Raw genomic sequence first — 19651 nt, 5'->3', positions numbered from 1 at the left:
CTAAAATTATTCTAACTAAACAGAAATAGAGAAGGTTCAGTTTAATTTTATCAAATACACTGACTATAAAACCTTCATTGCAGATAAACCAGGTAGGATAAACACAAAGTTTACTAACTTCACTCTGCACCATAGACTGTTTCTATAAAGGTCAGCACACAAACATTCAAAAGTGACAGTATATTGTAGAACTGTTTGAGGAGGACTCACTAATGAATAATTTCCGAAGTAGCTCCACAGGCCAGGAGACCAGAACATTACAAACAGGCACTGCACTGCATTAGTTTTACTGCACATGTGATAAATATTCATGATCGAAAATACACGAAAGCCCAATAGTGTTTATTTACCATACTGAAACATGGATACAAGGGTTTACATGCAGCACCTGAATGCAGCGTATGATGTAGGTGGTTTCTCTGTGTTCACCGCCCTCATTTGAAACTGGAGGCGTGTTCACTGAACAATGTGCAGCTCAGTTTATATTTGGTTTCTCCCACTTTCTTCTTTCCAGTTGAACTCAATTTGACTCACCACTGCCCTCTGTCGGTGTCAGGGCACACACAACTACACACTATTTACAAAAAGACCTCACATTGTATTCATTATCATTAATTGATTTAATCTAAACTACATTTTTAGGCCATAACTAACTAACTAACTACCTAACTAACCAGCTAACTAACTAACTAATTAAACAACTAACTGACTAACTGAAACAAAATGTACCTTTGTTGATCCTCAGTTGAGAAATTTCAAATGTGACACAGCACCACAAACTATTGTCTTAATCTAAATCTAATTAAAGAACATAATGGAGAAACTGGAAAGCTCAACACTTGATTATTGTGTTTTTAATAGAAGAAAACTAGTTAAACTCTCTTTGACATCATATGGAATATAAAGACAAACTATAGATAAACTCCTCTTTATCCCTAAAAATATGTGAAGCAGGCTATGGAATTAAAAGCATGTATCAGACTATATATATCTTTATTGAAATCTGCTCAATAGAGGTGATGGTTTTAAGTTATTTTACATTATGGTTCCTGACATTAAGTAACCTTTCCTGGCTCAGTGTTTTTAATACAAATCTGAAACACACCTTTCATGGGAGAGTCCGGGCCCTTCCACATGACTCCCCCACCGCACAGCTGAAGGTGCTGCACTGTAATTCAGCTGCATATTAAACCTCAGCTGTTATTAAACTTCCTGAGCAATGCATCTGTTTGCCGTCAGGCAAAAAGTCCTGGAAGCCATAATAGAGTCTAGGCCTATTACATGAAGTCCTGTTCAAACACGCTGTTCCTCCCCCTGGTTGGTCTTTGCCTTAGATTAGAGTTAATTAGAGTTTTTTTTTTAATAACCAAAATTTGCTAAACTGATGTTTTCTTTACAGTCTCTGAGCCAAGTCTCACTGGTGATGACTGACAGGTAAAGGTTGAAGCTAGGTAACACAAAACCTGTACTTAAAAGAAACAAGAACAAATGGAGTGAGAGTTGGATCGGCACAAAAGTATGGAAGTATAAAATGAAGATTAAAATAAACAAATGAAATGCTTCAAAGCAAGCGAGTAACATTATTCTACCAGGCAAAGGGAGCATGAACACAACATGTTGAACCATGTACTTTTAGTCTCCTTTAAGACAGAGATATACTGTATGCTGGTGTGCGTTGTTTCTAGGCTTCATAAAGATTTCTGATCGCAGCAAACGGGGGAGTCCGACCCACGTTCAGTTCTCATGGGAGGGGGCTGGATATGGAAGGGGATTTGGGTGGTGTGGAATTCAGGGGAGGTCCTCCCTGATAGGATTAAGTGAATCATGGGATTGTTGTTGTCGAGGTGAGGCTGAGGGATGGAGGGATTGTTTGGTCTGCTGCTAGGAATAGAGGGCCAAAGCTTCAAGGCTGAGAGAGAGGAACTGTACCTTCCATTCTTGTGCTATGAGGTCAAAATGACAGGAAAACGTTCACACTTCCTCAAAGGTCACCTCTCTGTATAATAATGACCAAGCATCAGAGCAGGATCAGCGTCTTTGCCCCCAGCGTACTCACATTCAAACAAAGACTTCAAGAGCAAAATTCCTAATACAGAGACGTATAAACAAAGGCAGGCATGTGAAAGATCAGCACAGGAAGTTATCCCCGTCGCTATTGTAGAGATGACAGGATATGAAGTGTTTAATATGTTGTGATAATACAAATACACCCACTTCCTGCCACTGACAGGTTTACAATCCAACACTGAGCTGATTTACAGGAGGAGAAGAGATGTCACATACCCTGGAGCTGAGGCACACCTTGTGACACATGTGCGTTGCCACATACTGTAATATTTCTTACATGTAAAATTCATGTGAATGACCTAATGCAAGTGTTCCCAGTCTGTTCCCATTGCAATTGTGGTAAAGCACACGTGAGCAGCTTTTGACTTGCTAGGCAATACTTTCATATTTTCAAATTGTTTCCTCAATATTGGAAAAGTATCGAGAAAAAGGAAAGACTTTTTATATATATACTAAGAAAAAGTCAACTTGAACATGGATTTGGAATCATACAGGGGTTTTTATACAAACACATTCTCTGTGGTAAAGAATGCAGTTGGCTGCTCTTTTCTGCATTGAAACATCAAAATAAACTTAAGCTTTTATGGAGCATTCTGTGGATTTGAAGGTACTGATGGTGCTGAAGTGATGGAAGTGATGGAAGGGACAGCTGGTCTGGCATTGAGGTACTCCAGGACAAAGACCTGCATGATCTTGTTGAGATTCTGAATGGCGGAGCGATCCAGGTTCTGTTCGTTGTCGTCGAACGTGTGCCACACGGACGGGAACGGTGAGGGGATGAGGTGGAGGACACGCACGCCTGAAAGAGGAGCACAGGATGAGAACCCAACAGATTTTACACGTCATATGAGATCATGTTTAAATGATTGTGTTAATGAGTGTGTACCTCTGTTCAGGAATGGTATATGGTCGTCTTGTATGTGGCCGACTGGTCGATCAGGCCAGAAATACTCCTCACTGTCAGGATGATCCGCGAGCTGGTTCATGGAGTGGAGACGCTTTTCTGAGGATACAGGAGGCAAATAGTGAAAATTTGTATCTGTACGTTTAGTTTCATGAAAAAACCCCACTATTGGTTTGGTTTGAGCAGTTAGTAAACATATTCCAGCATTCACAAAAGAAGGCACATTTTCGGTTCAAGACCAAATTCTGATCAGATATATCAGCTGATATATTTCTACATTTGTAAAAGAAAATTGGCAAAGATCCCTAAGAAGTTGATACGCTTGTGAAAAGAAATACATTAAGTCTTGATATTTTACCATTGAACCATAAACTTAATACTTACGATGAAAAATAAAACACAAATACCAAACCAAACATGGAACTTGTAAGTTTAAAAAGTGTAGATATAAATCTATTCTGCATCTGCTATTGTTCAATATATAAAATGCTAACAAGAATCCTCATACTGTATGATATATATGGTATGAGGCTTGTATTGTCCGATATGTCCAATGGGTGACACTATCCGCTTCAAACCAATGAGAACTACAGCGATGATAAAAACATTAATTAAAAAAGTTGAAATAAACTTATATAAAAAAGATTCTGATTATGCCAACCATTTGAATCTAGAAAGAAGCTGTCAGGCCCTTTAATGCTCAGTTACCATTTTAAATAAAAATGTAATGTCTCTAGTGCAGTCAGAGAGGAAGGGAAAGTTACAGGCTAATTCCAACACTTGAACTGTCAGCAGATTGGCACATTGGCCTCCGCACACTGACGACTGTCTGTAATGTGACTGGAAATTCATAACTAGTAATTACAGTACAATGACTCGTGGCTGAATTAGGCAGGCTGCCTGGCACATCTTCATCGTGCCAGGCAGCAATAGAAGAATGTTAGATCATTCACCAATGTTCTGCAGTCTGGTGAGCCAGGGCGTTGTGCTGGGGAACTGGTTGCCAAAGTGAGGGCTGGGAGCTCCGATCAGGTCCAACAGCATGAGCAGATCCTGGAGGAGAAGAGTCGAGGGGGGAGGACTGTGAACCATGCTGGGGAGAAACCTTTTTTGACATCCTGATGATAAATCCACACTCCACACTGTCCGATTTTATCTCTGTGTCTCCACACTGGATTTTCTCAATGTTGTGATAAACAGTAGCAGTATCTGGGTAGAGCCAGGATACAGAAATACTGTACATACCAATGAAAGATAATACATTATCTTTGATACCAGGACACCCAAGACTCCCAAATGATAAAATATGTGTCTTTGTGAGCTTAGGAGAATTCCTCTAAACCCACAACTGTATTAGACAATATTGTGTGTGTGTGTGTCTGTGAGTGTGTGAGTGTGTGTGTGAGGAGATCAAGCTCAAGCAGATTGTCCTGAAATTGATGAGGGTGAGCGAAGGGATGAGATTGTCATTAGGTGTTAAGACAGAAGGGGTGAGTAGAGGTGATTTGTACTATGCCGTGTAGCTGGTTGGTGTGTGTGGCGCCGGCCGGGTGTGGCGTGCTCTCCATCTTCTGGGCGAGGTGGCGGGAGCCGTAGAGGGAGTCCGTGGGCGTCCAGTGGAACAGGGCCTCCTCTCCGTCGAAGAAGATCAGCTGCAGGGTCAGGTCGGGGCTGGAGCGCTACAGTGGGAGGTAAAAAGAAAAAAGTTGTACAGCAATGCCCCAAAAAAGTATGTCACCACAGCTTTATTGAGATTTCAAGAAACTGACATCATTATCAATAGAGTTAGTTTCCTGTAGAAATAAAAAAAATCAATCAGATGTTTCTCCTTACAAAACAGAAATATTATCTTGCCCTTTGTGCTGTTCCTTGTTTAGTAACAATCACGGAAGTGTCATAAAATATATATGCACAAGGTTAAGGTAGATAGACAATATCCTTCTATAACAATTAAAGTGTTACCAAACAGCTCGTACAAGGAAAAAAACATGTGATTTAAATCTGGTTTTTCAAGGGTGTAACTTTGGGTTGAACATTCGGGGGGGTGGGGTGAGGTGGGGGGGCTTATGGTCGCTGCCCATTCAGCTTTAGTTTAGCTCAAACTAAGCCAGTTCCTACAGATTGAAATGCAGTGGTGAAAAAACGTGTAGGTATGCACTACAATTCTGTGGAACCACAGAAAATGAACGCACAATTAAAGTGAATGCAGATACTTTTTCATATTTTTCATTCTGCATGGTATTGAGATTATGGGGTTGTGGTTATAACCCCACATCCCTCCCCAAGCTTGTTTTGTAAATGTTCCAGTTCAGTTTTTAATACATTCCATTGCTGCCCTCTAGTGGCCATTTTAATGACAGCGACACAAAAACAGCTGCAGGGTTAAAAAAAAAAAAGTAGTTTTTATGGGGAACATTGATTTCATTCTTAAGATTTGTTACACATGTGCCTCTGTAATGCCATTTTAACCACGTCTCCAATGTGGTGAATCAGCTGCGCCTGATTCCGTGTCCTCCTCCGATGTGTTTGTATTCAGAGTGATTCCTATTCCTTCAGTGAGTTTTGTGACAGACAGCTGAGGCCGAGGAACATGTCCCTTGGTTGATCTCCACGTCACAGACTCTGTCACTGTCCGCCCAAGACTGGACTCTCAACTGTCACACGGGAAACGTTCAAGGCAGCAGGCTACATGAATGCTAAGTGTTTTCCCTCTGCATCTCTTGTACATGCAACTAAATATTGTTGGTGGCAAATAAAAGTTTACGACTATAAAAAAGAAACACTCATTTCAATGTGGGTTGTGTTTCAACTGAAAATGAGATTGAGTGTGGATATTTACGGAGGTTTGTTTAAATAATCAAATTTATACACAAAATTGATAATCTCTTATTGAATGACTCATTGCAAATGCTTAGAGGAAAAGGCTGGTGAAAAGAAATCACCATTTCCCCACAAATATCTGCAGTATTTTGTAAAGTCTTCCTGCCATAAAAACATCAATCATCAATATATTTATTTTTGTCAATACTGGTCTTTCCTTGTGATTTGTCAAAACCTAAACACAAAAGTCATCTTTTGTTGAAGCCTGCTAAATGGTGGCTTAATCCTCCATTGCGTTTTTTAAAATGAGCTTTGTCTACGGGGAAAGGTATTTGCTTCTGAGAACATAGGGACATGGACTATGATTATTATTATTAATATTATAATAACTATCCTGCAGCTTTAAATACTAACTGATGTGCCAAATGCAAATAGGTCCCAATAAATGTGCTATACTTACTCCTGTTTGAGTACTGTTTGCTACAACCTACAATTCCCAGGTTGTTAAGTAAATGACTTAGCCCTTTGTTAAAATGAAGCTTTACATTTGTGACCTATTTTTAAAGACAGACAACGATTTGTGTGATGGCTATGGACACTTGTTGACTAGCAGAAAAATATAGAGTAACATCGCAATAACAAAAGTCTTATCTACGAAGCTCAACTTTGTTTTCATTGCAACACTGATAAAGTGTCTTCTAAGGACGCCTTCTTCTTCTTACTCCTCAGCTTAAAGTGAAAGCTGTTTCCTATGTTTGCGTGTAAAAAAGGGATGTTCACCCAGTTCTAATAACGTCTGCCATGTTTGGCCTTGTTATTCGAGAGCTTACTGGTGTTGACTTTGTGTGTAGCACTTTGCTGTGATTCATAGCTACAATTCAAGTTATTACGACAGAAACAAACACACCTCTACCTGGCCTGCCTGTCACTGAAAATAATAATTAATGCACTCTGGAATGCGTAATGCAAAAGTTGTTTGACTTAATGTAGTGTGTTGGATATGTAAGTCAATTGTTAGCCCACTATACCTTCTGAGTCTTCAGTTCTTTATCCAGGGCTCGTGCCACCTCCAGCATCATGGCACAGGGAACAGCAGAGTCGGTGGCGCCCTGGAACTCCCGCCCGTGCCACTGTGGCGGGTAATACTTGGAGTCATAGTGACAGGCCAGAACCAGGCGGCGCTGGGCTGACGGGTTGAGGGTGGCGACCAGGTTGGTGAAGGGCAGAGGGCCGTAGGGGGTTTGTGACCTAAACTTGTCCTCTGTGACCTCCCAGCCTGCGCTCAGTGAACCAAGGGTGGTTTTGATATGCTGTAAGAAAGATGAACACACACATTGGGAAATATTACTAGTGAGCAAAGAGTAGTCCATCACTTATCACCACATGAGGAACTAACGGATGTATGTCTGTGGCAGATAAACTGTGAAAAGGAAGAATCGTAGATCTGTAGTGTTTGTAATGAAACAGCATTTTGTGATTATTGCAACAACAATAAGACATCAAATGTGTTTAAAAAAACAGTAAGATATCAGCTGACATCTGCTGTCTGTAGTTGAAGTAAAATAAGGCGTTCTCCACAGTCTAAGAGATTTTTCTTTCCAATTACTATCAAATATCTTTCACAACAAACTGCATAAGGTTGTGGTCTAATTCCTGCAAATGATGAACCCACCTCCTGCACAGCTTGGCTGCCTGAAGAGCCCGGGTACCTGGTGACCAGCAGCGGCCTCAGATCCCTCTGCCACATCTGGTCCAGATCTGTGTGAGACAGCGCCGTGAGAATCTCATCCTGCGTTAGTGTCACTGCTCGGTGATGGAGCTGAACGGGACCAGAAGAAAAACAACAACAAGTTGAGACGACATGGACGAGAAGAAGCATTTGTTTCAATTATTATTTAAAGAGGAAATACAGGTGCATATAGAGGATGTATTTTAAGAAAAAAGTCTGGTGTGTGATCTCGTTAATCACTGCTAGAATGCTATATAAAAACATAATCATGTTTACTACTTTCTTCCATTAGCGTTCAGTTCAACAACCTGTTACTAAGGGCAGTGGAGGTCTTCCTGTTATGGATTTAAATGGAGCAACAATGTGGATGACACACGGTGTGAATAATCACTAATGTTAGTGACTCACAACAGTCAAATCACATGTTTATTACTGGAAACCACAAATAGGGGAAGATTTATTTCAGTATTGAGGATTTGATGGTGACACTCAGGAGAATATCCATTATAAAACTGAAATACTTACAGTTGGCCACTACAACATCAACTCTAACAATGTGCAGAGAAACCAGATGGTATTTTCATGTAAACAAAAGCAATAATTAGAATTCACTCTAACATCTCCTCAGCGAGAGACTCGACAGCTAATTAAAGTTGTGTGAAATGAGACTGATTGGGTGGCTTCAAATACGCACAATGGCTGCTTTACAGAATCAGGGATCCACAGAATAATGAGGGGCTCTTTTTCTCTAAGACACAGACCCTTGCAAATGCAAATCAATGCATTTGTTTATCTTAAGCAACACAATATGGATTCAGATTCATGTTTCAAGCGGAGCGTCAGTCCGCTGTGCTCATGATTACGGTCACAGGTTTAAGAGAAAAAAAAACATATCGATCCTTCGATCCCATGGCTCTGTTTTCATTTGGTCTCAAAGTTCAGCTGCTAAGCACCACGGTTGTCCGGGTAACAACCTGAACTGACAGGGAGGATGGAGAACGGGGGGGGGCCAGAGCTGATTGTGAATGTCAAAGCACTGTCAATGCATGCGTGTGTGTTTGTGTATGTGTGTTTGCACAACTCCAGCCTCGCAGATAACAGAAATTCTGGGTAGTAGTGGTGGAAATGACAAACATATAGTGGAATTATCCAATCCAGATTAACAAACCCTGTGTGTTTGGTTATGGGTTTGTTTGTTTATTTATTTGCTTTTAAGCAAGATTACACAAAAATAACTAAACTGATTTCCACGAAACTCGGTGGAAGGATTCGAAATGGGTCACAGGAAGAACCAGATACATTTTTGGTGTGGATCTGGATCAGGTGGTGGAACATTTTTTTTTCCACTCTCTTCAAAATTGAGGGTTATTCGACATTTTCATTTATTTCCTAGGAATAATATCGATTAATCTGATTATTGGCAAGTTCAATTAATCATTTAGTCTTTACCGTTTCAGAAAACAGTGCAAATATAGTGAGCATATTTCCAGAACACGCAGGTATTGTCATTAAGTCCAAAACACAATGATATTCAATTTACAGTGAGAAAAGCAGCAAGTTATCACATACGATCGGACGGGAATATTAAATGTTTGGCAATTACGGAAAAACTTCAACAATGAACTGATTAATTGACTGATTGACTGACATCACATTGTAGGCTTGCTCAAGATACGTATGTCAGCTAAATTATCTTCTTTCAAAGGGAAATAACAGTAACACACGTTTGTTCTTCCTCCTCCACGTTTGTTCTTGTTCTTCCTAGTTTGTTGTGACTATCCTATTGGGGCACATTCCCTCAGTCTGTTCATTGACAACAGTATAAACCCTCACCTGCAAAACTTGGACCACACTACTGGCTGAATCTGAGTCCTGTTATTAAACAGTGGCACAAGCACAGTGCCTAAGGTGTAATTATGTGGTCGTGTGATCCAAAGAGCTGGTGGGGCTCACTGAGCTCAGAGAGGGTTAAATTGGGGGGTCCACTTAAAGGTCTATAAATACCTCAGACCTGCAATTGGAGGATCAATGATGAGGACGGTGCTGCCATAGCAACCAGGCAAAGAGAAGAGGAGGAAAACACAGATGAGGGAACATGAGTGGCCAGGCATGTACACCAGGTGCATCTCAGGAGGATTACACAAGCAGTGCCAATTATCTGAGCAGACGACTGATGGGATATCATGAATATTCATGTTTGATTCATGTAAAAGATGGATTCAGACATGTTATTGCCTATCTTATAATAAATAAGAGTAAGCAATGGTGATATTTCTCTAAAAAGGAAATATGCACAGACAGTTGCAAAATATCCACTGAAATTCATTGCATTTCCCCAAAGCTATTGCAAAAGAAATTGAGTACACATATATGGTATGAGTACTCAATCATATAGTATGATGCAAACTGCAATATAATTATCAAATAATTCAAATGTATAATTGGGAGTTAATCAAGCAACCGATCACATGAGCCTCGTAAAAAACACTGACTGTGGCAAGTTCAAAAAAGAAATGGCTCCACTTTTACAGACACTTATCTGATTGACTGAATGTACAAATGTGACTGAACCTGGTGAAGTGTTGAGAGTAAGTCTTACCTTTTCCTGTGTCCAGGGGATTGCAGTGGCGCAGTGGATGAAGGTGAAGCAGATGAACACAGTGTAGAATGTGTGCATTGTGGAGGCACCGTGGCTCCGCTCGGCCATCGCTGCTGTGGCTCCTCTGCACATTCCTCTCCCTCCTGTGTGAGAGCTCACAGGGCTGCAGTCATGTGAAGAGCAAGAGGGAGGACCTGAGGCTCTTTACACCACAGCGTCACCATACTGCTCTGTGTGTGGGTGTGTGTGTGTGTGTGTGTCTTTGTGTGGGTGGGTGTGTGTGTGCGTGTGTGTGGGGGGGGGACAATATTGACATAGTGATACAAAATAAGATAATTGCTCGTTTTCACCAGCAAACCAACAGTGTAAGGTCAAAGGACTTAATCCAGTGAGACTCATCGTGTCCTCTGATTATTGGACAACATTTTAAATGGGACCTTAAAATTTGACAAAATAATGTACATATTTGTCTCATAATGAATTAACTAACTAGCTAAATAAATAACTAACTAACTCTCTTACTTACCAACTGAATAAAAAACCTATTACCAAGTAATAGGTCGTTTAAAAAAAAAGGTTTTACCAAGAAATATATTACTGTTCATATTTTATGTTTCAAACAATTACGGACGAATATTTCGAAAATAAGATAAAATAAATAAATAAATAATCAAATACCCCATTACTAAGTCATATATAACTTTTTGGATCAAATATTTTCTATATATAGACATAATAAAACAAATAATGAATTACTAAAGTATTATCTTACTATTATGGACTTATTAGGTAAATTATTAAATAATATCTGCCATATGTAATTGTGAGGGTTCTTATACTGGAAATACTTATTTATTATCTATTTTCTTTTCTTTGTTTGACAAAATCTTGGTTCAACATTATGTTATTTTCAAGCAAATTAAAAAGTTGGGAACATCAACATTAATGTGAGGTAAATATAATGTAATGACAAACAATCAAGATGATGATAGAAAACGTAAAAACACAGTAAATTAAAATAAATTATCTACAATAATTTAACAAAAGAGGAAGACATTAATTTCGATTTATGGGAATTATTTATTTCATCAAATTTATTTTATTTTTACCTGTTAAATACATTTTCCGTTTAAGCCCCATCACAGCGCCTCGACGTCATCCACCACGTGGTCCCTTATCACGTGGTCTAACCCGGAAGTACGTTGCCTGGTCTGCTCCACACTTCAGACATGTCCACACTCTGATCGCAGATATAAAGTCTGTCCTGGTGACACGTTGTTGATAGTTTCCTAACAGAAGTGTCGTGCTTGTGTGGAGCAGCAGCAGCAGTGATGTGTGAGGAGCTGCGCAGTTTGAAAGCTCAGCTCAGGGAGCAGGAGAGAGAGCTGGAGGCTCTGAGGAACAAGCTGGCTCAGCTGGAGAAGGTATGGAAGTTTCATGAAAATTACCATTATTTAGACACGTGTTAAATCAAGTCATGCAATGTTTAAATTGTGTCATAGAGCAATAGTGCAGTAGTTTAGTTTGGTCATTTGAATAGAGCTACATGCTACAAAAAGTTAGCAAAACAGCTCGTTAGACCCAGGTTCTCCTATGTGTAGTAGAACATGGATAATCTAGCTAGCTAGTTATCATATGAAGTTCTCATACAGGTGGCAGTTCAGTGAGATCAGTTCTGGTGATGCTGTTCTAATATTCTCCCCCTGTGTGAAGAGGAAACTTAAGTTATTGTTCTCCTTCAGAAACCCACCTTCAACTAAGACCCCAGTAATGATGGATATTCACATGTTCAACCATGTCAACAAAATAGATCATTATCAACTGTGGGAACATAGGATGTTTTGAAGACAAGGTTGAGGGGAAGGGTATTCTACTGCAATATGCAACTTCACCAGTAGATGTCACTAAATTCTCCACACTGAACCTTTTCAAAGTGTTTGGAATAAGACGTCACATGTCATAATGAATGAGATGTGAGGATAATGAGCCCAGTTCTTTGAAAGGAGGCAGTGGTCACACAACACCCATGTCACATCATGTGATACATAAATACTCAATGAAAATAAAATGAGAATGTAATCTTATACTAATGTGATATAATAATAAATAGACGTGGTTTTTATCTAATAAATAAAAATATACTTTATCATAAAGGATAGAAAATAGACTCTCAAGTCCTAACTGGATGTTTCCGAATTAATAGGATGCAGTTACCAGATCAAATCTTGAGAAATAATCAAAGCTTGTGATGTTGTAGAGGTAGATTGATGCCAAATGGACCAAAGCTCCCGAACAAAGACGTGTCCTTTATTTTATCTAATAATTGTCTTGTGTTGTAATTCAGAGTCCTACCCCAGCACTGGAGCTTCACGACAAAGTGACGCCCCTCAGCCCACTGGAAGCCAAACCGGCCCTGAGCAACGAGGACATCATGCGGTACAGCAGACAGCTCCTGCTGCCCGAGCTGGGTGTACAAGGTATGGATGACCTGCAAGTGTCATTCTAGGACACAGCCGAGTACACACTCTGTCAAGTCAGCTCTATTTTATGGTGTGACTCATCACAACAGAGAACGTCTGGACTGTCCACAGGTCAGCTGAACTTATCCAAGACGTCAGTGCTGGTTGTTGGCTGTGGAGGACTCGGTTGCCCCCTGGCGCAGTACCTAGCAGCAGCAGGCATCGGTAGGTGGTCTACATGTGATATCGTGTCCAACTGATTAAATCATAACCCTTCTGTAATTTTCATTTTATACTAAATGTATACATTTAGTGTTATGAAATCTTGAGACATCAAGTGTTTTGTCTTGATCAGCAGAATCTAAAATAAGCATTCTGGTTCCACGGGCTGAGGATAACTGTTGGAGTTTGTGTACAGTTATGTTAATAACAGCATGCTGGTTAACAGTGATTGGATGTTACAAAGTACATTTACTTCCTCACTTTCCTTAAGAACATTTTTCCTGTGCTTTATTTAAGTAGTTTTATTTTGGGGTACTTTTCACCAAATATCTGTACTTACTACTCCACACAATTTTTATAATGCATTACGTTACATGTTCTCATAGTTTAAAAGTAATCAACAGATAAAGGGGAATTGATCCACTGATTCAACCAGAGTGAGCAGATATCATCAGAGCCTTTTCAATGAGAGCAGCAGCAGCATCACTGGCGAAGAAACATAACAAAGTATTTTTAGAAGTATTTTTAGTATCAACATCTGCAGCATTCTTTATTAATATGACGTCTGTGTTATTCTTGTATTAAACAGAATGTGTGGTAGACACAGCTGATGATGTAGTTGAGTGATGCATTAGGAAATAAGCTACTCTAGGCATTTACTTTTAATACTTAAAGTATATTTGAACGCAAATACATACTTACCTTTGCTCAGGTGGAAAAGTTAATGCAGTACTTTAATGCACATTTTTTTTATGATTTGTACTTTTACTTGAGTAAAATGTTTGAGTTCTTTCTCTACAACTGCTGGTTAGGGACAGAATCACTGGATTTGGTAAGCACATACATATTCTGAGAAAAGGCAAAGACCGAGTGCTATAGATAGAAAGTACCAGTGAAGTCTGCCAAACACATCCTGTTCAGTTTGACTTTAATTGTCACGATTCACAAGCGTTATCAGGGTTTGTCATTAATACTGAAGCATTTCTCCCTGACCGGTTCCTCTGTGTCTCTGCAGGGCGTCTGGGTCTGCTGGACTACGATGAGGTGGAGCTCAGTAACCTGCACAGACAGGTGCTGCACGGGGAGGAGAACCAGGGCCAGGCCAAGGCTCTGTCCGCTGCCAATGCAGTGAGAAGGTACTGACTGGTTCCTGTGCATACTTTAAAAAAAAGTGATCCTACATCGAATTACACATAGTGTCGTACAATATACAGTACATAGAGGTCAATCCTACCAATCCTCTAGTAGATTAAAAGTGTTTGACATAATGTATTCCTGCGCACTTGTGCCAAATCTTACCTGAAAGTATTATTAGTAAATTAAATATAAGTAAATACTCAGTAACAAGGATAATTGGTGTATTTATATGTCCTTGGGTTGCTGTGTAATGTATGCTGGCGCACTCCAGTCTCACCACAGATTATATTTGGTTGTGTATTCCTCCCCAGTCTGCAAATATTGTGTAAACATGTTATTTCAGAGGCAGCTTTTCTCCCTCACAGTCGGCCTACTGTGGTTAGCACACACACAGTGATGACTTACGGCCACAAGAGGGCGTAATTTCACTGACTTGCAAAGAAAAGGACAGTGTTTTTATGCTGCGTTACACGTACACTACAAAGTATTCCTTCTTTTATTGTTCATTGTTCATTAATGAGTTTAGCTGCATTCATAGTGCATGAGTCTTTATTAGTTTCCTCACCTCTTTGACAGCTGAGAGATGAACAGCACAGATTAACAGAGGGGCTGGGGAGGGAGGCGGCCGTCATGTGACTCAGATCCCATGTCCCATTCAAAGCTCACATGTTGTTGTTTTGTGATCTGTTCTTGCTTTAACTGAAACACCAGCACCGCCCTGATATGGGCTTTGTTTTTAAAGGTCAATAGTACTCATATAATACTGATCTGTCTGTGATGAATCAGACAATTATAGACGATCATAACCGACTTCTGTGAATCTGACTTTTTGTCTGCAGGTTGAACTCCACTGTCGAGTGTATTCCCTACCACCTGCAGCTTTCGCCGGAGAACGCCTTGCAACTCATCCAACAGTATCCTGCCGCCTCAGAGTCCTCCACCTACATCTGTTCCGCAGATCTGCTGCTGGCTAATTCTTTGTCATGAATATTTCTTACAGCTGCCAACCGCTATGTCCATTTCAGGCTTATTGTTTCCTTTTGGAATTTAGCAGAAACCTACTTAACTGATCTTGTTTATCTTCAAACTCTGGTGACACCTTAACTTTGCTGACGTCATGTATGACATCGTGGCCGATTGCTCAGACAATGTCCCCACTCGCTATCTGGTGAATGACGCCTGTGTCCTCAGTGGGAAACCTCTGGTGTCAGCAGGCGCTCTGAGAATGGAGGGACAGGTGAGGCAGGAAGCCTTCAGAGTCGTCACACTCTCTGATTTGTAAACCAATTTGTGTGTCTTTCTAGTTGACAGTATATAATTACCGTGGAGGCCCCTGCTACAGATGTCTGTACCCAGTGCCCCCTCCCCCAGAGACGGTAACCAACTGTTCCGACGGAGGGGTGTTGGGAGTGGGTGAGTGTTTTACGCCTAGGTCGCACTGGATGCGTGAGTGGTGCACGTGCGTCACTGAACATCTTACTTGTCATTTCGGCGCCCATGTTATCAGGTTGGAGCTTTTACACTGCCTGCGTGAGACACATTTCGTGCTGCTTCTTCAATAGAGTCGGGGTCTTACCTATTTTCGCACTACGCGGTTCACAAAATTTACAGTGATCTTTCACCACAGTGTCAATGTCTAACCGTCTAATTTGTCACAAATATTTAGCACACTTGCTGGACCTGTTGCAAAGTAAAAGCACTTCAGTGTTTCTGTTGACTGAATCCGTTCACTTCAAGTTTTTATTTATACTGCAGAACTAGGAGATGCATGGCTGTAAACACGAGTCTTGGCATTTTTGTTGAGTACTTATATTCAAAGAAATACTGCAGGCAAAGCAGAAACCACATGTAGCCGCTCCGCATTCGTGATGCAGCAGATCAGCTCCACAGCCGGAACACGCTGCACGTGCACCCAGTGTGGCCCGGACCTTACTTGTCATTGTCACAGTCTTTGTTGTTCATAGTAACGTTTTCCACTCTTCTTGAAGTTCCAGGGACAATGGGCTGCTTGCAGGCCTTAGAAGTCGTGAAGATCGCCTCTGGACAAGGCTGTATCCTTTGCTTTTCCATCACTCACTCCCACGTTGCATGCAGAACCACCCTTGACCAATTTGTTCAGTCGTTGCGATGAATCAGCACTCATCGACTGCCAGAAGGGATTTCATTGTATCGAAGACAGTAATGAGAAATGCTGATTTGTGCCGCTCTGATGTAACAAAACAAAAAAAGGAATATTTTAGTTTCCCTCCTGTGGAGTCCGCTCACTACTCGTGGGCCATTGTCTCCTGAAGCCTCTGTGGTTTCAGCGCTCACATGCTTATACGGAGACTTACGTCAGTGAATAGACTCACTCTGTCGGGCCTTCTGATCTGCATTGTGATACTCGCGCCAACACCTGGCTCTGATGCGTCAGCCCGGGGAACAGTACAGTGTTGTGTTCATACAACGTGTTGCTATGGTGTTCATACACGAATGGGACACACGCCTGCTGATTCTCTGAATCAAGCTGCGTGGTGATCCTCTTAACAAAGTGGCGTTTATCTTTGACTGGGCGTTCCAGCTTCCTGCGGCCAGACGCTGCTGATGTTTGACGCTCAAGACGCCAGATTCAGGTCCATCAAGCTGCGGCCCAAGCAGGCCGGCTGCGCAGTGTGTGGAGAGAAGCCCAGCGTGACCAAGCTCGTGGACTATGAGAGCTTCTGTGGGTCGGCCGCCACAGATAAGGTTGGTCATGAGAGATGAAACAGATGTGACTGAATATGTCATTTTCCCTTAATCATCGGAAAATTCTCTTATTTGCTCATTTTCCCTGTGTTTCAGTGCCGCAAACTCCACCTCCTCTCCGGGAATCAGAGGATCACTGTACAGGTAGGGAGTATATCCTACGCAGCAGTCAGCCATTGCGTGACTTCCTGTATTTAGCGCTGTTTATTGTATGATTACTCACACTTTTCTCCGTTTTCATTTGCATTCATAAACTGATTAGATCTCAGCTCTGACCCAGCCCCAAATGGGAAATGACTTAAAATGTGCCTGTAGATTTTCTATGGGAAAGAAAAACATGTTCCATTTGGCAGCAGGAGCAGCGGCGGTGGATTGCATCTGTTTATATTTCTGCAGAATTGGCACTTTCAAAGTCGCTGAGTCATTAAACACAGAGATGGGGATCGTGATTGATTGGGCTGTAATCGAGATTGGGCAAAGGGCCTCCAGTCAGAAACCATGTTGTTTCCTGTGATTTAAGGAGAGGCAGTTAAAACGCTCGTATTACTCCACAAATCCAACATTAAGCTGCAAGTCATTTTAGTTTCCCCGTTTAGCTGTGGATATTAATCAATGTCTTTTTCCAAAAATAAAGCCACACCTCTCCCCCTCTCTCTCTCTCTAAATTGTGCTGTTTTGATATAATTCCAGGATTATAAATCGATATTGGACAACGCTGAGCCCCATCTTTTGTTGGACGTGCGCCCTCTTGTGGAGGTGGACATTTGCCACTTGCCCTTCTCTCTCAGTATCCTTTTGATGATGAAGCCACAAGAAACTCTCTCACTGTGTCAAAATTCTGTACTTTGACTTCATGTTTATCAGAGCCTGACTGATACTTATATTAAGGAGTAAAATATGTCCTATATATATATTTGATTTTCAAGATTCTCAAACCTCTGACAAAGCAAAGTAACTGCGGTTTGATTTTTCACAGTTTCAACCATAAACCTTATTTATTATAATTAACTATAAATAAAAAGAAAACATTAATAATGAAACTAATATCTAGAGCTTTAATTAAGCAAACAAACTGTAAACATAAATGTTCATTATTTCCCATGAAGCACCACTAAGTAGGCGTTACAGGTTCCAAAGGCGAATGCTACATTTTTTAACATTTCATTTCAGAGGAACGTGTGATTTATGTTGGTCATTGTCCTTTTTGTGCTGGTTGATAGTTACAACCATTAGTGCGGTGGCTGTTACATTTCTTCCCTCAAACTGGATTTGCAATTGGTTATTTTAAAGTTAGCGTCTCCAAAGTCAGTGATGCTCTAAAACTTCTAAATGAATACATCGGTGCAAATTGGCAAAATTCTGACTGATGCTAATTGTCACCGACTCTGAGAGGTTAATATTGTCAAACAGATAAATTGGTCCGGCTCTAATGTTTTATCACCTTTTTTTCCCTGTTTGATTATATCCCTTTATATTCCTGTCAGACATCCCACTCTCCCGTCTAGAGGAGAGAGTGAGTGGACATATGCAGTTATTCCAGGAGAGAATCAGCCAGTTGAAGCAGCAGACGGCAGGTGACCGCCGGCCTCCAGGTAACGAGTCAAATCACCATTCAGGCTCCGTACCTGCTGTTTGAGATGAGCAGACACGTAGAGACCTCTGTGTCCTTTTCCCTGTCCGCTCTGTCGTCTCACACTGTCGGGCCAGAAGCTTATGTTGGACACCCAGTAGAAGGTTGTAATGAGGTTGCTAGGTGACCTCTTTTCCAAAACAAGTGGTCAAACCTGAGCAGCTGGCCTGCCAACGAGAAATAAATATTCAAAACGTTATTTTGGTGGTGGTGCTCTGGATTCACTGTGTGGAGCTTTCTGTATCAATGAGCTAAATTTAGGTTTGGGGAGTTTTATCTTTAATACTTCAGTCTTGATTATGAATTATTCATATTCCCATCTTGTTAACTCAGGTTTTATAATTTGTATCTTATCTGCTCATAAATGAAACACAGAATTTTTTGTGCAGCTTTCTGTCCAGGGTGCAGAATGGGTCAGGGAGGAACTCTTAAGATATTGGTCAAATCCAGGAATATCGTTTTTTACTTTCTTTAACATTTTGACATTTGTCAATTTTTTTAAGAAATAATGAGACCTTTATGTAAAACTTAAGGCGTGTTTAGAGTTCTTATATCTGTGAACAGGTGAAATTGAGATTTTTTCATTGAAAATTTAGATTTTTTATTAGGGATGATTTTAATTCTGTTTCCATACGTTAAAAAATCTGGCCTGTGTTTAATGTGAGCAGTTTTCAGAGGTTTCTACGTACATGGTATATGTATCTGATCTCAATTTGCTGAATTAGTGTTAAAGATGCTGATATGCCATGGCATAGTCTCTCTGTGCTCTTTCAGTTTGGAAGTTGAATCGAAAGCAAATTCACTTTATAATTTAGTCCCATCACTGTGACCAGACTGTGACAGATCTGTGTGTTTTTCTCCCCCAGTGTATGTGATCTGTAAGCTGGGTAACGACTCTCAGAAAGCAGTGCAGCTGCTGGAGGAGATGAGTGGATCTGAAGTGGACAGTATCACAGTGAAGGACATCCGCGGAGGCCTCACGTCCTGGTCAAAGAAAATCGACCCCACATTTCCACAGTATTGATCCATCAATAAACTTTTATTTGAACAATCGCTGCATCTCTGTTTTTTTCCCCCTCCTCTACAGTGGAGGGTAGGTAGATTGTGTTAAATGTCATCGCCGAGTTACAAAACCTCACATGTCGAGCGAGCAATTGACCTGTTCCTAAAATGTGTTGTGTAATCTGCTGTGTGTGAGGTCATCAATAACATGAGCGTGAAGTTAGATAACACACAAGCATCCTTGCAAAAATATTCCTGTGTTTTCTGTCATTTATTTAAATATGTATAACATTACACTTATACTTTCTTTTTTTTCTAGAACTGGATACTATTCTGAACACAATAAATTACAACTGAC

The 19651-nt window shown here is 40.6% G+C and overlaps 2 protein-coding genes across 2 annotated transcripts; one reads left to right on the top strand and one right to left on the bottom strand.

Moving 5' to 3' along the window:
* Positions 1 to 2140: 2140 nt before the first annotated feature.
* qpct (glutaminyl-peptide cyclotransferase) lies at positions 2141 to 10304 on the bottom strand. Its single transcript, XM_061082710.1, has 7 exons — positions 10120 to 10304; positions 7464 to 7610; positions 6820 to 7101; positions 4483 to 4650; positions 3925 to 4024; positions 2954 to 3070; positions 2141 to 2866 (listed from the first exon to the last, which is right to left on the bottom strand). The coding sequence occupies exons 1-7, from the start codon at positions 10249 to 10251 to the stop codon at positions 2649 to 2651; spliced, it is 1164 nt and encodes a 387-aa protein (XP_060938693.1). The 5' UTR covers positions 10252 to 10304; the 3' UTR covers positions 2141 to 2648.
* A 1013-nt stretch (positions 10305 to 11317) lies between these two features.
* Positions 11318 to 19344, top strand: mocs3 (molybdenum cofactor synthesis 3). The gene is made up of 13 exons (XM_061082645.1): positions 11318 to 11543; positions 12464 to 12596; positions 12711 to 12803; positions 13816 to 13936; positions 14777 to 14855; positions 15061 to 15174; positions 15242 to 15350; positions 15926 to 15988; positions 16498 to 16661; positions 16758 to 16805; positions 17352 to 17448; positions 18146 to 18253; positions 19158 to 19344. The coding sequence occupies exons 1-13, from the start codon at positions 11451 to 11453 to the stop codon at positions 19313 to 19315; spliced, it is 1380 nt and encodes a 459-aa protein (XP_060938628.1). The 5' UTR covers positions 11318 to 11450; the 3' UTR covers positions 19316 to 19344.
* Positions 19345 to 19651: the final 307 nt, after the last annotated feature.

The sequence above is a fragment of the Limanda limanda genome, chromosome 12 (assembly GCF_963576545.1).
Source record: "Limanda limanda chromosome 12, fLimLim1.1, whole genome shotgun sequence".
In the NCBI taxonomy this organism is placed as follows: Eukaryota; Metazoa; Chordata; class Actinopteri; order Pleuronectiformes; family Pleuronectidae; genus Limanda; species Limanda limanda.
Note: the sequence above shows the minus strand (reverse complement) of the source record. Positions and strands in the feature narration are given on the sequence as shown.